This window comes from Calliphora vicina, chromosome 3 (assembly GCF_958450345.1).
Source record: "Calliphora vicina chromosome 3, idCalVici1.1, whole genome shotgun sequence".
Classification (NCBI taxonomy): domain Eukaryota; kingdom Metazoa; phylum Arthropoda; class Insecta; order Diptera; family Calliphoridae; genus Calliphora; species Calliphora vicina.
Window position 1 is genome coordinate 101,055,811 of NC_088782.1, and position 18,324 is coordinate 101,074,134.

At 32.3% G+C, this 18,324-nt stretch overlaps 1 protein-coding gene across 1 annotated transcript; it reads right to left on the bottom strand.

Moving 5' to 3' along the window:
• Positions 1-7,771: 7,771 nt before the first annotated feature.
• Positions 7,772-16,281, bottom strand: LOC135955651 (angiopoietin-related protein 7-like). Its single transcript, XM_065506009.1, has 5 exons — positions 16,162-16,281; positions 10,155-10,698; positions 10,054-10,099; positions 8,175-8,711; positions 7,772-8,108 (listed from the first exon to the last, which is right to left on the bottom strand). The coding sequence occupies exons 1-5, from the start codon at positions 16,279-16,281 to the stop codon at positions 7,976-7,978; spliced, it is 1,380 nt and encodes a 459-aa protein (XP_065362081.1). The 3' UTR covers positions 7,772-7,975.
• Positions 16,282-18,324: the final 2,043 nt, after the last annotated feature.

Genomic DNA, 18,324 nt, shown 5'->3' on the forward strand with positions numbered 1-18,324 from the left:
ACCTTAAAGTATACCGATCGACTTAGAATCACTTTCTGAGTCGATTAAACGATGTCCGTCCGTCCGTCCGCCTGGTTGGCTGGCTGGCTGTCCATGTAAACCTTGTGCGCAGAGTACAGTTCGCAATTTTAAAGATATTTGGATGAAATTTGGTACATATTACTTTTTGGGCCCAAGGACCAAGCCTGTTGAAACTGGCTGAAATCGGTCCATTATTTCACCTAGCCCCCATACAAATGTCCTTCCGAAATTGGACTTTAACGGTCATAAATGTTTAATTTATCTATGTATCTCCACAAATTCCGCTCCAAATAAGTTTTATATATACAAAATTCATGTCACCAAATTTTGTTACGATCGGTCCATAATTAGTCATAGCTCCCATATAGACCCGCTTCCGAAAATCACTCATAAATATAAATTATTGAAATTTTAATAGAAAAATGTTTTGGCTTTTTACTTAGTGTAGGGTATTATATGGTCGGGCTTGACCAACCATACTTTCTTACTTGTTTTTGTTTGAAAATTTTAATTTTTGCACCATCCATTTTCAATCTTCTGAAGATTTCACTTTTAACATTCCAAGAGCTATTGCGAAATATACTGCATCTAAGATATTTAAACCCTTCTATGGCCAGCTCGCCTGCCTACTATTTACCGTATAATTCTTTATGCAAATATCAGATAGACTAGTCTGGGTAGCTCAATCTTGCACCTATTTATTTAAGTAACACAAGTACCGCATGATCGACAATGATGCCAATAATTCCACAAATGTTGTTTTCCCGTAGAACTTCATATGCCTCTCTGATTGCCAATATCACGTACTTTACACGCAGAGAAAAAATATAATTGGGCATGGTTACTGTAACCATTTATATAGTGTTACAAGTTTTTTAACTATATTATAGTCACAGTAACCATTTATATGATTGTGGTAACCATAATATGGTTAACTTACGATTCACATGATTGTCTCAACCATATATATGGTTACAGTAAACATATATATGTTTGTGGCAACCATATTTATGATGAATAATTTTATCATAATATGTTGTTCTCAGATTATGATAAGCCTTAAGCCGAGAGCACCATAATATGATAAGTCCTTCATCATATAAATGGTTATCACAAACATATATATGTTTACTGTAACCATATATATGGTTGAGACAATCATGTGAATTGTAAGTTAACCATATTATGGTTACCACAATCATGTAAATGGTTACTGTGACTATAATATAGTTAAAAAAATTGTAACAATATTGAAATGGTTACAGTAACCATGCCCAACTATATTTTTTCTCTGCGTGTATAGTCCCATACTGCAGTGCTTGGATCATTATTAAAGATTCCTAGAACACCTGGCTTAGTACATAATAGAAATACAGATGAGTTGATAGACCTTATCAAGTAGAGATATCGCAGTTACTTGTTCCACATTATTCCACCATGGTTCGGGCATTTTCTGTGATAAACTTAGCCTCTTCTGTCAGATTGTCTGACCGTTGATCTATCAGTGAAAATTATTGAGTTAATCTTGGCTTTCAACTCTAATGTAATAAGGTCGAAATATCTTCTCAATTACATATATTCTCTAACCCAGCTATGAGGCCATGAAGGCATGCTCGTTCTTGGATGCAACACTTTCAAGGGACATTCATATCCCTTTGTTTGCAGAATAACAAAAATTCACTGATCCTCTCTTATACGGGAAAGTTTTCTTTTAGCTCTTGATAGGAACTAGATTAAAATACATACAAGGCGCATCTCGATGTTCTATGGGTCATTCAAAGAAACTTTTTCGAAGAAACCATAGCTCAAAAATGTTTGCAGAATAACAAAAATTCACTGATCCTCTCTTATACGGGAAAGTTTTCTTTTAGCTCTTGATAGGAACTAGATTAAAATACATACAAGGCGCATCTCGATGTTCTATGGGTCATTCAAAGAAACTTTTTCGAAGAAACCATAGCTCAAAAATGAGTTTCGAGCCCCCGGATTCTTTAAAATAAATATTTTTCCAAAATATTCATGAATATAGATAAAAGAAAATTTTATTTCTTCTAGCCGATTGTGTATGTGGAGGTTTTATTTTTGAGTGCCACCAGAGGGCGCTTTCATATTTTTTTTATCGCTTATTTGTGCATAATTTTAAGTTTGTCTTAAAAGGAAATAAAGGTAAATTATGCACTAATTTGATAAACATTTAGCCGTGTTTTATACATGGGACCTATAATGTTAAAAATTTAATATTCAAATGCGAATATCTCCTAAACTATAAGAGATAATTGATCGGAACACAAACGAAGAAATAGGATCGTTTTTAAAATTGAACATACCGGAGGTCTCCTAATTTGGGGACACCTGGCCTCTGGTGGGCCCATGAGGTCTTAATTCAAAACATAAACTCGACAACACTTCCTCTTTGCACCCTTCAAATTTCATTGATATCGGACTAACTTTTTAGAAGTTACAGATTTATTTCCCTCTTTATTTTTTCTATACCACTTTGCGACATCGATTAACATTTTGCCTAAAATCTGAAAGACTTGATTGTGGTAACCATAATATGGTTAACTTACGATTCACATGATTGTATCAAACATATATATTGTTACAGTCAACAAGTATATGTTTGTGACAACCATTTATATGATGAAGGACTTACTATATTGTTACGTTTTAACCTTTTCGAAACGTTGGTTTATTTCCTTTAAATAAACCGGATACTTTTGATTGCAAATAAAAGCCGTTTAGTAGTTTAAAAATTGTAACAACTTTTTATTTATTTAAAACTAGCTGACCCGACAGACGTTGTCCTGTCCAAGTTAAAAAAATGCTTGTGTTCTATTTGTGAATTTGTGTGAAGCGTTTTGAAAATGGTAAAAATAGTTAAAAAGAAAAAAAAACAAACAACAGAATACATGTAAATCAATGTACATACATATTATTAGTTTTTATGTAAGTAATTGAATTTTGGTCGGAAAAATGAGTGATCACAGATCGAGCTCTTTTTCTTGATTAAACGCTTATTGGCCAAGTTATTAGAGAATTTAGATATTTTGAGTTTTTATATAAAAAATCGATTTTTGGTTTGAAATATGAGTGATCACAGATCGAGTTTCTTTTCTTGATTAAACGCTTATTGGCCAAGTTATTAGAGAATTTAGAGATTTTGAGTTTTTATATAAAAAATCGATTTTTGGCTAGAAATATGAGTGATTACAGATCGAGCTCCTTTTCTTGATTAAACGCTTATTGGCCAAGTTATTAGCGAATTTAGATATTTTGAGTTTTTATATAAAAAATCGATTTTTGGTCAGAAATATGAGTGATCACAGATCGAGCTCCTTCTCTTGATTAAATGCTTATTGGCCAATTTATTAGCGAATTTAGATATTTCGAGTTTTTATATAAAAAATCGATTTTTTGCTAGAAATATGAGTGATCACAGATCGAGCTCCTTTTCTTGATTAAACGGTTATTGGCTAAGTTATTATTGAATTTAAATATTTGGAGTTTTTATATAAAAAATCGATTTTTGACTAGAAATATGAGTGATCACAGATCGAGGTCCTTTTCTTTATTAAACGCTTATTGGCCAAGTTATTATTGAATTTAAATATTTTGAGTTTTTATATAAAAAATCGAATTTTGGTCAGAAATATGAGTGATCACAGATCGAGCTCTTTTTATACCCTCCACCACTATAAGTGGTGAATGAGGGTATATATAAGTTTGTCATTCCGTGTGTAACATTGAGAAATATTCATCTGAGACCCAACAAAGTATATATATTATTGATCCTTATGAAATTCTAAGTCGATTGAGCCATGTCCGTCTGTCTGTCCGTCTGTCCGTCTGTGTAAAACACGCTCACGTCCAAAATACGCAAACAAACTTAGTAGAGTTGCAAGAAAAGTGTTTATTATTGTCCTAAGCAGTTTGGTATTGAAAATCAGGAAAATCGGTACAGGGGAGCCAAAGTTATGAATGAAAATGTGGGACAACCTCAAAAAAAAATTGATAATTTTCGCATATTTTTGGACATTTTTTGTAAATATATTGCAGCTAATATCATAAAATTTTGCACTCGTTACTTTTATGATAAAAGGAGTAACTCTGGTGAAAATTATAATAATCGGTCTATGATTTCTCCTAGCCCCCATACAAATTTCTTCCCGAAATATGGTTCTATGGTCTATAAATGCCTACAAAATAGGAATATCCACATGAAATTCAGCAAAAATAAGTTTCGTGGTAAAAGAAATTATATTACAAAATTTTTTGTGGATCGGCCCATATTTGCCCATAGCCCCCATATAAAGTACACTTCCGAAAATCTCTTAAATACACACAAATGTCTTATAAATATCGATGTCAAGTTGAAACTCGACATGAATAATCCCCATATATACCAAAATCGCTGTACCTAATTCTATGAAGATCGGCCGATAATTGGTTATAGCTCCCATATAAGGACCACTTCCGAAAAACACAATAACCTACATAAATATCTAAAAAATATCAATATCAAAACAAAATTTCACACACATCCATAGTTTATATTTAGAAATCATACTACTGGATTTTGTGAATATGGGTCCATATTTGACCACAGCTCCCATATAAGGTCCACTTCCAAAAATCAGTTAAGTACTCATAAATCTCTTATAAATACATTCATCATGCTAAAATTCGACAAAAGTTATACTCATATATATAGATATCACTGTACCAAATTTTATGCAGATTGGCCGATAATTGGTCATAGCTCCCCTATAAGGCCCATTTTCGAAAAAAAGATATTAACCTTAAAAAGTATTAAAAACATATCGATATCAAAATGAAATTACGCACAGATCCAGTAATTTGAATCCAGTAATCATACTTCTGGATTTTGTGAATATCGGTCCATATTTAACCATAGCTCCCATATAAGGTCCACTCCCGAAAATCACTAATATCCTCATAAATTTCTTACAAATATAGTTATCAGGTTAAAATTCGAAACAAATTTGTTCAATATATGTACACAAAAATCGATGTACCAAATGTTACGATGATAGGCCCATAATTGGTCATAGCCTCCATATAAGAATCACTTCCGGAAAACACATTAACCTGCACAAATATTTAAAGTAATCTGTACTGAACCAAAATTTTACACCGATCACTAATTTGCATCCAAGAATCGTACTACAAGATTTTTAAAATATTGGTCCATAATTAACCATGTCCACTTTTGATAATGGCGTTGTTTATATAAAATTGTACAAAAATAGCTCTCAAATACTTAGGTCCATAATAGGTCATAGCTTCCATATATTGAACCAAAATAGTACACCGATCAGTAATTTTTAAAATCATACTACTGAATTTTGTGAATATTGGTCCATATTTCGCAACAACTCCAATATAAATACATAAAAATCACGTTAAAATATTTTATGACAATCGACTCATAATAGGTCATAGCTCCCATATAAGTCCCACAACCCAATAGCTTGAAATTTGTCTAAATATATTTGTATACCCTTTTTTTATAATCCGGTAAAAAAGGAAAAATGTTGACCAAACGTATTAACTAAATATTAAGTATTTAAATTGTTAAATTTCATACGTTCCAATAGGAATTTCAATTATATTATGTACTTTTGAAATAAAATATTGTCTGCGTAAACTAGTCTTTCTAATAATTGTTAAGTATATTATTTCAGTTGTTATACCATCATATTTAGGTGGAGGGTATTTAAGATTCGACACGGCCGAATATAGCACTCTTACTTGTTATTTATTTAAAACTAGCTGACCCGACAGACGTTGTCCTGTCCAAGTTAAAAAAATGCTTGTGTTCTATTTGTGAATTTGTGTGAAGCGTTTTGAAAATGGTAAAAATAGTTAAAAAGAAAAAAAACAAACAACAGAATACATGTAAATCAATGTACATATTATTAGTTTTTATGTAAGTAATTGAATTTTGATCGGAAAAATGAGTGATCACAGATCCAGCTCTTTTTCTTGATTAAACGCTTATTGGCCAAGTTATTAGAGAATTTAGATATTTTGAGTTTTAATATAAAAAATTGATTTTTTGTCTGAAATATGAGTGATCACAGATCGAGTTTCTTTTCTTGATTAAACGCTTATTGGCCAAGTTATTAGAAAATTTAGATATTTTGAGTTTTTATATAAAAAATCGATTTTTGGTCAGAAATATGAGTGATAACAGATCGAGCTCCTTTTCTTTATTAAACGCTTATTGGCCAAGTTATTAGCGAATTTAGATATTTTGAGTTTTTATATAAAAAATCGATTTTTGGCTAGAAATATGAGTGATCTCAGATCGAGCTCCTTTTCTTTATTAAACGCTTATTGGCCAAGTTATTAGCGAATTTAGATATTTTGAGTTTTTATATAAAAAATCGATTTTTGGCTAAAAATATGAGTCATCACAAATCGAGCTCCTTTTCTTTATTAAACGCTTATTGGCCAAGTTATTATCGATTTAAGCTATTGTGATTTTTTATATAAGTATTCGAATTTTGGTCTGAAATATGATTGATCGCAGACCGATGTATTTAATAAGTGTGCATATTAGTGGACGTCGACAATTTTTATTTATGTAAAAACTTTTGCGGACTATGTATTGCGAACCTGCGTCCTGCGATTTTAGATATATCGAAAAAAATTGGCGTGGTCAATTATTCTTTCAGTAAAAACTTAAATTGGATTACTATGATCATTTAAATAAAAAATTAGCCAAATCGGTGTAGCCGTTTTCCGATTTTAGATAAATCATAAAAAGTAGGCGTAAAAGTAGGCGTGGTCAATTTTTCATTCCGTAAAAACCTAAGCTGTACTATGACCAACATTTAAAAAAAAATTGTCTAAATCGGTCCGGCCGTTCTCTACTGATGCAATTACCAACGAACGACATTTGATTTTTATTTAGAATTAGTCAGAATAGTCAGAATTAAATAGTCACTCAATGTTTTTTATACACGTTTATAAATTCGCAGACATACAGACACACTTTATAATGTACACGAATTCACTTGAAAAATACAGCACACTTTAAGGCACTCAGTTGATGTTTATTCGAAAAGCGTCTCGTTAATGGTCGATCGTCATAAAATATTATGCGTTGATATCTATTTATTTGATGCTTATGTTGGTTCAAGTTTGTCTCAATAACGATATTTACAAGGTTTGTATGGTTGTTATAATTATTTTTGGTATTGTATGTCGAATATCAAACTGATTATGATATTTATAAGAGATTTATGCTTATTTATTTGCCTATGTAAAATTTTGCATCGAAATGAATATTTATAAGCTATTATTGTAGGTTAGTGTGTTTTCAAAAGTGGACGAACCAGTTACATGACGATCTTCATAAAATTCAGTACGTCGATTTTTATATGATGCTATCAGTGCTAAGTGGTGTTACACCACTTTTGATTATATTATGTTCTGTGCAACAGCTCTATCTGCTGTTGAATACCAAAAGGGGGCTTACACCATATTTTTTATTGATAGTTGGTAATGTAAGGAATGTATGTAGAAAACATCAGAACAGCAACCAAAAAAAAAAATGCGGGTTACACCACTTTTGAGCTGATGGCCTCAAATATATGAGATTACATTTTCGAATACCAAACATTTCCAATCAGCAAAGAATTTTTGCAAATAGCTAATATGGCATACATAGCTAGATCGTCTTAGTATTTTATAAGGACCCAGAAAATACATACATACATACTTTTTGTATGCAATTTTTAATCCGTTTTTTAAATGTATGTAGTTGAGGATTTGCAATTCAAAACTTAAATGTTTATATATATTTAAGATAAATAGATGTAACTACATAATAAAGAGGTTTATAAATATTAAAATTAAAATGTCATGGTGGTATGTCTGGAAACATCATAAAGGCAGCATTAAGTATTATGTACTAAAATATTTATTTCTTTTTAGGCCTAATCATCATTTGCACAAATTTCAAAGAATTCTCGCAACCCTTAGGACCATTCCAACAAATACCATTTTTATTTTTAGCCGCTTCAGCTTTACCGTAATATTTTCCATTTAAATTGCTAGAAAACAAAATTGTTTAATTTAATTACACAAATACTTACACAAAAAAGTCATGCTTCTCTTACCTAAAAAAACAGTTTCCATACCAACCTGCACCAACTTTATTTTCGGCACAATTACCGGTAAACTGATCATTGTCACGATCTTTGGTAGTAAATTGCCAACCCTGATGTTGGCTGAATGAATCAGTAGCATTGCCAGAATATTTGCCCACTTTAATTAGTTTATAATTTTCCGATTCATTGCCAACAGCAAAGCCATCATATTTGGCATATTTAGTGGTTTCGTTAAAGTCTTGTAGTTGTATCATTAGCTCCATGGGTTGCAGTGTAGATGTCAAAGCATGTAATTTATCTAAACCGATAAAAAATTCTCCAACAATACTGCCGAAACCTTGCTTGTAATCAGTCCATCCTCTATAAAAATCTACGGCGCCATTAATGCGTCTTTGGATTACAGTCCAACCACCACCTTCCGTGTGGTTATCACAGGCGACCCAAAATGTTTTACGCCCATAAAGCTGATTGTATATGCGACATTTGTTATTCGCACAAAAATATATATTAGAATCAGCACAACTGGTAGGATATGTTTTGGTAGTACTGGAATTTCAATTAAAATTAACTCATTCACTTTCAAATTATATAATACAAACTTTATATGGAAATAAATTTAAAAGTTGATTATGAATAGGGGGTTAATTTATTATTTAATTCTGTTAAAATATCTTGAGTAGTTAATTTCAATTCAGAATTTTCCAACAAAATTTTATTCGCTTTAATATTGTTCCACTTTTTATACCCTCACCTTCGTGAGAAGGGTATATATAAGTTTGTCATTCCGTTTGTAATTTCTACATTTTTCATTTCCGACCCTATAAAGTATATATATTCTGGATCCTTATAGATAGCGGAATCGATTAAGCCATGTCCGTCTGTCTGTCTGTCTTTCCGTTAGTTGAAATCAATTTTCTGAAGACCCCAGATATCTTCGGGATCCAAATCTTCAATAATTCTGTCAGACATGCTTTCGAGAAGTTCAGCAAAATCGGTCCGTAAATAACGGAGATATGAGCAAAAAACCGGGACAACCTCGATTTTTTACCTATTTTTGATCTATATATGCATTACTAAGTCATTAATATAGACAATATGGACACCTAATTATAGATATTTCAAAGTCCATTGCAACGATGTAGATAAGGCTATAGTAAGTTGGACCTACAATGGGTCAAAATCGGGAAAAATATTTTTTGACCCGAATTTTTTTTTCATCAAACAATTTTTTTTGTCATAAATTTTTTTTCCAAAAAAAAAAAAATTGAAAAAAAAAATTTTTAAAAAAAATTAAAAATCAATTTTGAAAAACAATTAAAAAAAATTAAATTTTGTTTACCTAAAAATATTTAAAAAAAATTATTTTAAAGTATAATTTGGTGAAGGGTATATAAGATTCGGCACAGCCGAATATAGCTCTCTTACTTGTTTAAATTAATTTTTAGTGCAACTAATCTGTTTATTTAATTTACATTTGTTTATTGTAGCTTAATTTTATATTATTGTACTCTACACCACCGAAGTCAAAAAATATTGGTCTAACACTCAGCTTAAAGAATACTAATCAGATTCTGTTACTGAGTCGATTTATTTCTGCCCATCCATGTAAATCTTGTAGTCAAACTACAGGACGCAATTTTGAACCTAATACTAAGAACAAGTGATCATCCATTGGATGAAGATGATCTTAGCTGGCTGAAATCGGTCAATTAATTCACCTAGCTCCCATAAAACTACCAAGTAAGCTGTATGTAATAGGAAATCAAACATAAACATTTTCTATGGAAAAATTACTTTAACGAGCATACATGCATCTTCTGTAGACAGTAGATACAAATTCTAATCGAATTCGGATACAAATTTTTAGTACTTGTTTATGCTAACTTACCAAACTAATGTCTGATCATGGCTCTCGAGACAGATCTTGGTTGCTTCTGAAATTATCGTATATAAATATATAAAATAATTTTGCAGTTTTTATTTTCTTACCAGTTTGATTTAGATATTTCTTTATATTTCGATTTTGATCCATTGTTATAGTATCAACATTTGTTAATTTCTTATCAATATTTTGTAATAAAGTTAATTTATTGGATATACTATCACCCAGCTGACGTGTACTGGTTTCCCAACTGGCTTTTTTCAATATATTTTCCACATTATTAAGCTTTTCACTAAAGCTATTGAATAGAACATCGTGGGTTTTCACTATTTCTTTGATATCACTGATCATATGCCATTTATCGCCAGTATTGATGATATGGTTTTGTTCGCCTATCAAATTATTTGTTTCACATAAATTGTCCTTGATTTGTCCCCGTGTATTACTTTCTGTGCTCTGAATTCTCTGTGGAATCTTATCGAATTTTTGCTCGAACCTTTGTAGAATTTCACTTTGTTTGTCCAATTGCAATTGTATCATTTCAAAACGTAGTTTGAAAAACTCATTACCAGTTTTCAGAGCCTCTAATTGGCTCTCGAATCGAGAGTAGTCACAAGTTAAGTATTCATCGGAAGCCAGTGTGTATTTGGACTGTTAAGTAAATAATTAAATTTACAAACTACATATTTATATATTGATTTGTCATTCTAAATACTTGCATTGATTGCAGCTTGTGCAAAATTGTGGGAATTCCAGATGTAGAAAAATGATAAGAAATATAGTCGAGTTTTGTAATGCATTTCTTACTCGTTTATTTATATTTAATGTTTACTTGTTCATTTACAGATACTGAATGAATTGCAATTAATCTTTCACTCAGTTTATATAGAATTGAAACGAAATAATTCCATTGCAATTAATAGTTCTTAGATTTGCTGTTTCTGTTGAATTATTTATATATTGAATTATTCATAGCTCAGTTCAGAAATAAGTAGCTACAAATGTAGGTAATGATATATATAACCACTTATTTAGTTCATTACCAGCAATTTATTATTATTTATTTGAAACTAGCTGACCCGACAGACGTTGTCCTGTCCAAATTTGAAAATTGGTAAAAATAATTAAAAAGAAAAAAAAAAACAAGTAAGGGTACTATATTCGACCGTTCCGAATCTTATATACTCTCCACTTAAATATGATGGTATAACAACTGAAATAATATACTTAACAATTGTTAGAAATACTAGTTTACGCAGAAGATATTTTATTTCAAATGTACAAATGTTCAGCAATTTATAACTGAAATTTCTATTAGAACGTATGAAATTTAACAATTTATATACTTAATAATTAGTTAATACGTTTGGATAAAGATTTTTCCTTTTTAACCTCAAGTGAAGAAACAGAGTATAAACAAGTAAGAGTACTATATTCGGCTGTGCCGAATCTTATATACCCTCCACCTAAATATGATGGTATAACAACTGAATAATATACTTAACAATTGTTAGAAATACTAGTTTACGCAGACAATATTTTATTTCAAAAGTACATAATATAATTGAAATTCCTATTGGAACGTATGAAATTTAACAATTTATATACTTAATATTTAGTTAATACGTTTGGTCAACATTTGTCCTTTTTTACCAGATTATAAAAAAAGGGTATACAAATATATTTAGACAAATTTCAAGCTATTGGGTTGTGGGACTTATATGGGAGCTATGACCTATTATGAGTCGATTGTCATAAAATATTTTAACGTGATTTTTATGTATTTATATTGGAGTTGTTGCGAAATATGGACCAATATTCACAAAATTCAGTAGTATGATTTTAAAAATGACTGATCGGTGTACTATTTTGGTTCAATATATGGAAGCTATGACCTATTATGGACCTAAGTATTTGAGAGCTATTTTTGTACAATTTTATATAAACAACGCCATTATCAAAAGTGGACATGGTTAATTATGGACCAATATTTTAAAAATCTTGTAGTACGATTCTTTTTTTTTTTTTTTTTTTTATAACGTTTTATTGATTTATTGAATCTGTCTATTTTGACCTTACAATAAGTATTTAAATCTTATAACTAAAATTAAAACTATTTGCTCTTCAGCAAGAGAGCCATTATGGTAAACTGTCACTCATCTTAGCGGGGTGGTAGATCTGCTCTACGGAGCCTGGATCGAGTTTGGGTCTGCACAAGTTGTCTTGCAAGCGTATTGGGATGGTTTCGCAGCTTCATAATATATTTCTCACAGACTTTCTCGAACTCTTCCTTTACCAATGTCACTTCTAAGTCTCTGTGGATGTTTTCATTTCTTATGTACCATGGTGCTCCCGTCATGGTCCTAAGAATTTTAGATTGGGCCCTCTGTATAAGATCAATACTGGTGTTGCTAGCCATTCCCCATAATTGAATTCCATATGTCCAAATTGGTTTTAAAACGGTCTTATACAGGATGACTTTATATTCAAGGCTTAATTTTGATTGGTCACTGATTAACCAATGAAAGCTAGAGGCTTTTAACTTCATGTGAAGTCTCTTGGTTTCTATGTGTCGGCGCCAAGTAAGCCGTCTATCTAGATGAATACCAAGGTAGGTGACATAATCAGACTGCGGTATATTAACGTTTTTGAGTGTGACAGGTGGGCAATTTCCTCTCCTTAGAGCGAACGTAACATGTTTACTTTTCAGCTCATTTACCTTTATTCGCCAGTTTTTCAACCATGACTCCACACGTACGAGGTAATTCTGTAGTTGACTAGATGCCATGAGTGGGTTTTCGTCTGAGCTAATAATGGCGGTATCATCAGCAAATGTTGAAATTGTTAGTTTATCGCACGTAGGGAGGTCGGAGGTGTAAATCAAATATAGCGTAGGTCCTAGTACACTTCCCTGTGGAACGCCAGCTCCAATCTTGCATTCTCTCGTCACATAATCATTGTACTTAACTCTGAAAAGTCTATTCGATAAATAAGACTCCAGCAATTTATGAGTACATAGTGGTAGTAAACATTTGATTTTATGTATTAGACCCTTATGCCATACCTTGTCAAAAGCCTGAGCAACGTCTAAAAAGATGGCAGAACAATATTTCTTTAATTCAAAAGATTTTCGAATCTCTCCAGTTAAACGATTGACCTGTTCAATGGTGCCATGATGTTCACGGAAACCAAATTGGTGTACTGGGATAATGTTTCCATCATTCAAAAAAGGTATTATCTTTTCCTGGAATATTTTTTCGAATAACTTCGACAAACAAGGGAGTAGGCTAATAGGTCTATAAGAAGATGGCAGGGTTAAATCTTTACCCGGTTTAGGTATCATTATTATTTGAGAAATTTTCCAATTTTTTGGATAAATTCCTAGTTTCAAGATCGCATTAAACAATATAGATAGCACAATTATTGCCACATTTGGTTGGTTCTTAATCATTGATGGCGTTATTAAATCATATCCCGGTGATTTTTTCAAGTCTAATTTATTTTTAATTACTCTATTAACATCCTCAGGACTAATATCGAATTGGGCTGCATTAGCCATTGTTGAAGCTGGCAGTTCTTCTAGTTCAAACTCATTTGCCGTGGAGTTGGGTTGAAATACTTCACTTAAATGTTCAGCAAATACTGAGGCTTTTTCTATAGCACTTCGTGCCCAGGTTCCGTCAGCTTTTCTTAAAGCGCTTTGTGCCTCTACCGGTGGCTTAATGTTCCTCGTTGCCTTCCAAAGAGAGAAATTTGTGTATTTTGTACTCGTCAAACTTTTAATATATTTTTCGTTTATGCGATCCTCCTCTAAATGAAGGGCTCTTTTCAGTTTTCGTACTGCTGCGGACAGCCTCTGCTTTGCAGCAGGTGATCTATTATGTTGCCATTCTCTTCTGAGTCTTCTCTTTTCGAGAAGAAGTCTTTCAATATCCGAACTTGAAATAGGCGTATTAGCCCTTGGAGGGATCTGGCACCTAGAGTGTTCCAGAGCCGAAACAATCAATGACGTGAAGTCATTAACGGTCCTATCTATGTCTTCCTCACACTGTAAATTAGGATTTGTGTTTATATGACTGCTGATATATTTCCTATATTTTAGCCAATTTGTCTTAAAATACAAAGAGTCCTTAGGAAATCTTGGGGTGTTGGGTCTCTCACAATAATTAATAATTACAGGAGAGTGGTCAGAAGATAGATCATAGGATATTTCTGTGGATATTGCATTCCGAATAATATTTCTGCATATGGCGAAGTCTATTAGATCAGGAATTTTTCTAGGATCAGTTGGCCAATAAGTTGGGTGTCCAGGAGACACAAAATCTAAGCAATTTTTGCGATCAACTAGAGCTTTATACAGCTGTCTACCTCTGGGATTTACCAATCGCGAACCCCAATATGTATGTTTGGCATTGTAGTCTCCACATGCCAGAAACCGATCTCCTAGTGTTATAAAGAATTCTTCAAATTTTTCCTTGGTCATCGAAAAACGTGGTGGGCAATATATAGAGCTCAGAGTTAGGTCTCCAGCTGGGTATTCAAGGCGAATAGATGTTGCTTGCATATAATCCTTTGAAAACGCTTCTAGGGCATAGTGTCTCAATCGGTTTCTAATTATGATACCGGTACCGCCATGTGCCTTACCATCCGGATGGTTTGTGTAATAAAATGAGTATCCTGATATATTAAAGTTATATCTATTTGTAAGATGTGTCTCCGAAATTAACATCACATCGATGCTTTTATTTAACATAAAATGGGAAATTTCCGATTTGTGCTGGTTTAAACCATTTGCATTCCAGAAACATATCTTCAAAAAATTCATTTTCTTGTTAATAGAATTTGAATCATTTGGTTCTGTGCTCTCAGAAGCTCTTGTATTGTGTTTTGCATGGATGACATGAAGTTAGTCATATTTTGATTAAGAGAGGAAATATTCTCAGTAAGTGTTTGCATAAGGTTTTCCAACCCTCCCATATTTTGGGGGACTTTTGGCTTTTGATAACCCGTTTTTAAAATACTGGCGTATGAGCTGGCTCCAGCATTAATTGTAGCTCCCTGGCCATTTTCCTGTGATACTGGATGAGCCGCATTTATTTTATCATTTGAAAAATCTACTCCAGAGCTTAGTGGTCTAGATGTAGATACCGAATTTGTAGGTGTTGATTCAACTATTTCACCTCTCAACAGCTTTTGCCTCTCTCTTAATCTTTTTAGTAACTCCTTGTAGACCGGGCATCCGCGATAATTAGCGGAATGATCTCCACCGCAGTTACCACATTTCCTACTGAGACCATTCTCAACTATATCACATTGTGACGAAGAGTGCAGGCCTCCGCATGCAACACATACTGTGCGTAGGGTACAATAATTACGTGTATGTCCAAATTCCTGACAATTACTACACTGAACTGGACGATTACGCTTAAGAGGTTCCTCTATATTTACTCTACCATTCAACAAATATCTTAGAGTGTATATAGGGTGAGTTTCATTATTTTTTAATTTCCTATCATCAGGCTCTAACTCAACCCTAAACATTGGCTGAGGAACCTTGTCTCTATTAAAGATATTGACTACATTCTTTGTCTGATAGCCCAATTCTTCCAGGGCCTCCTTGATTTCGTTTGTATCTACACTGGACTCTATACCTTTTATGACCACTATCAAGCCCTTGCAACTCTTAAGTTGATATGTATAAAAGTTTTTCTTACTGTCATTTAGGTGTTGAGAAATTTTTCTATAACAATCCTCAGTGTATACAACTATTTTCGTCTCTTGCACACCTCCTTTTCTTATTGGAACAATATGAAAATTATTTTTTCCAATGAGTTCAATAAATGATTTCACTAAGCTATTAGAGCTAGTTTCACGAAGGAATATTGGTGGTGGTTTTAACGGTTTACGGATGGATTTATCATCATTTTTTTGACGATTAGAATCTTCCTCACTTAAGAGAGCAAAACGGTTACTTTTCAAGGGGTTATCAGTAATTTTTTGCTTCTTCTCAGAAGGCAGACTTTTCTGGGGACTTAAATTTCGCTTATTAATTCTTATATATCTAAGCATACCTGTTTGAACTGGAGATTTAGTTTTACTTATCTTATTTCCAACCTTAGGTATAGCACCACTTGATGTTCCATTATCTTCCATCACGGTATTTTCAGTGTTAAATACATTAAAACTCTCACTAGGTGTTGTTAGTGGATTATCATAAGCTTGTGTATTTATCATTGTCGACTCTGTTATATCTACTGCAGTATTTGTTGTTGTACCAGAACACTTTTTATTTTCTTTTATGCTTTGTTCTAAACAAGCATTACTAGGTGATGATGTGTGTGCAATATTGTTCTCATGTATTTGTATCACGGGGGAACAAGAGCGCGCTCTCTCAATCGGTTTGGCGGTTAAATAATTTTTGTTAAAGTCTGGATCTCTTATATTTTTGTTAGCACTTCTATTTTCACCCTCCCCGTTCAAAAATATGTAGGCATTTCTACCGTTTAAACTGAGTCTACTCTCATTATGAGAGTTCATATGCTCACAGTAATTTAACGAAATTTGAAAAAAAGAAAATAAACAAAGCACTTTTAAACAAATTTCTATTTTTTTTGTTATATTGTATATTTTTTTTGTTTGTTTATATTAAACACTTAGAGAAATATTTTTTTTTTTGCGTCCAATCGCTAAATTTTTCCTTTTTATTTAAATTTTCACTGAAACCACTTAAATCGCGGAGCGAATAAAAAACACGTCTGCTTCTCATAAGAATTGCAGAACACCGTAGTACGATTCTTGGATACAAATTAGTGATCGGTGTAAAATTTTGGTTCAGTACAGATTACTTTAAATATTTGTGCAGGTTAATGTGTTTTCCGGAAGTGATTCTTATATGGAGGCTATGACCAATTATGGGCCTATCATCGTAACATTTGGTACATCGATTTTTGTGTACATATATTGAACAAATTTGTTTCGAATTTTAACCTGATAACTATATTTGTAAGAAATTTATGAGGATATTAGTGATTTTCGGGAGTGGACCTTATATGGGAGCTATGGTTAAATATGGACCGATATTCACAAAATCCAGAAGTATGATTACTGGATTCAAATTACTGGATCTGTGCGTAATTTCATTTTGATATCGATATGTTTTTAATACTTTTTAAGGTTAATATCTTTTTTCGGAAATGGGCCTTATAGGGGAGCTATGACCAATTATCGGCCAATAAAATTTGGTGCAGTGATATCTATAGATATGAGTATAAGGTTTGCGGAATTTTAGCATGATAAATGTATTTATAAGAGATTTATGAGTACTTAGCAGATTTTTGGAAGTGGACCTTATATGGGAGCTAAGGTTAAATATGGATCGATATTCAAAAAATCCAGTAGTATGATTTGTAAATATAAACTGTTTTGATATTGATATTTTTAGATATTTATGTAGGTTATTGTGTTTTTCGGAAGTGGTCCTTATATGGAAGCTATAACCAATTATCGGCCGATCTTCATAGAATTAGGTACAGCGATTTTGGTATATATGGGGATTATTCATGTCGAATTTCAACTTGATAGCGATATTTATAAGACATTTATGCTTATTTAAGAGATTTTCGGAAGTGTACTTTATATGGGGGCTATGGTCAAATATGGGCCGATCCACGAAAAATTTTGTAATATAATTTCTTTTACCACGAAACTTATTTTTGCTGAATTTCATGTGGATATTCCTATTCTGTAGGCATTTATAGACCATAGAACCATATTTCTGGAAGAAATTTTGTATGGGGGCTAGGAGAAATCATGGACCGATTCTTATAATTTTCACCAGAGTTACTCCTTTTATCACAAAAGTAACGAGTGCAAAATTTTATGATATTAGCTGCAATATATTTACAAAAATGACAAAAGAAATGTGAAAATGATCAATTTTTTTTGAGGTTGTCCCACATTTTAATTCATAACTTTGGTTCCACTGTACCGATTTCGCTGATTTTCAATACCAAACTGCTTAGGACAATAATAAACATTTTTCTTTCAACTCTACACAGACGGACATGGCTCAATCGACTTAGAATTTCATAAGGATCAATAATATATATACTTTGTTGGGTCTCAGATGAATATTTCTCAATGTTACACACGGAATGACAAACTTATATATACCCTCATTCTCCACTTATGGTGGTGGAGGGTATAAAAATGTGATTTTTAATATTTTTACAATTTAAATGTTGTTAGATGTTGCAAGTCTGAACAGATGCTTCAACT

Coding starts and splice junctions, on each gene's coding strand:
- LOC135955651 (XM_065506009.1), bottom strand. CDS start 16,281: ATGATAAATACACAAGCTTATGATAATCCACTAACAACACCTAGTGAG. Junction 10,100..10,154: donor GAAATATCTAAATCAAACTG/GTAAGAAAATAA, acceptor CGATAATTTCAG/AAGCAACCAAGATCTGTCTC. Junction 8,109..8,174: donor TATGGAAACTGTTTTTTTAG/GTAAGAGAAGCA, acceptor TTTGTTTTCTAG/CAATTTAAATGGAAAATATT.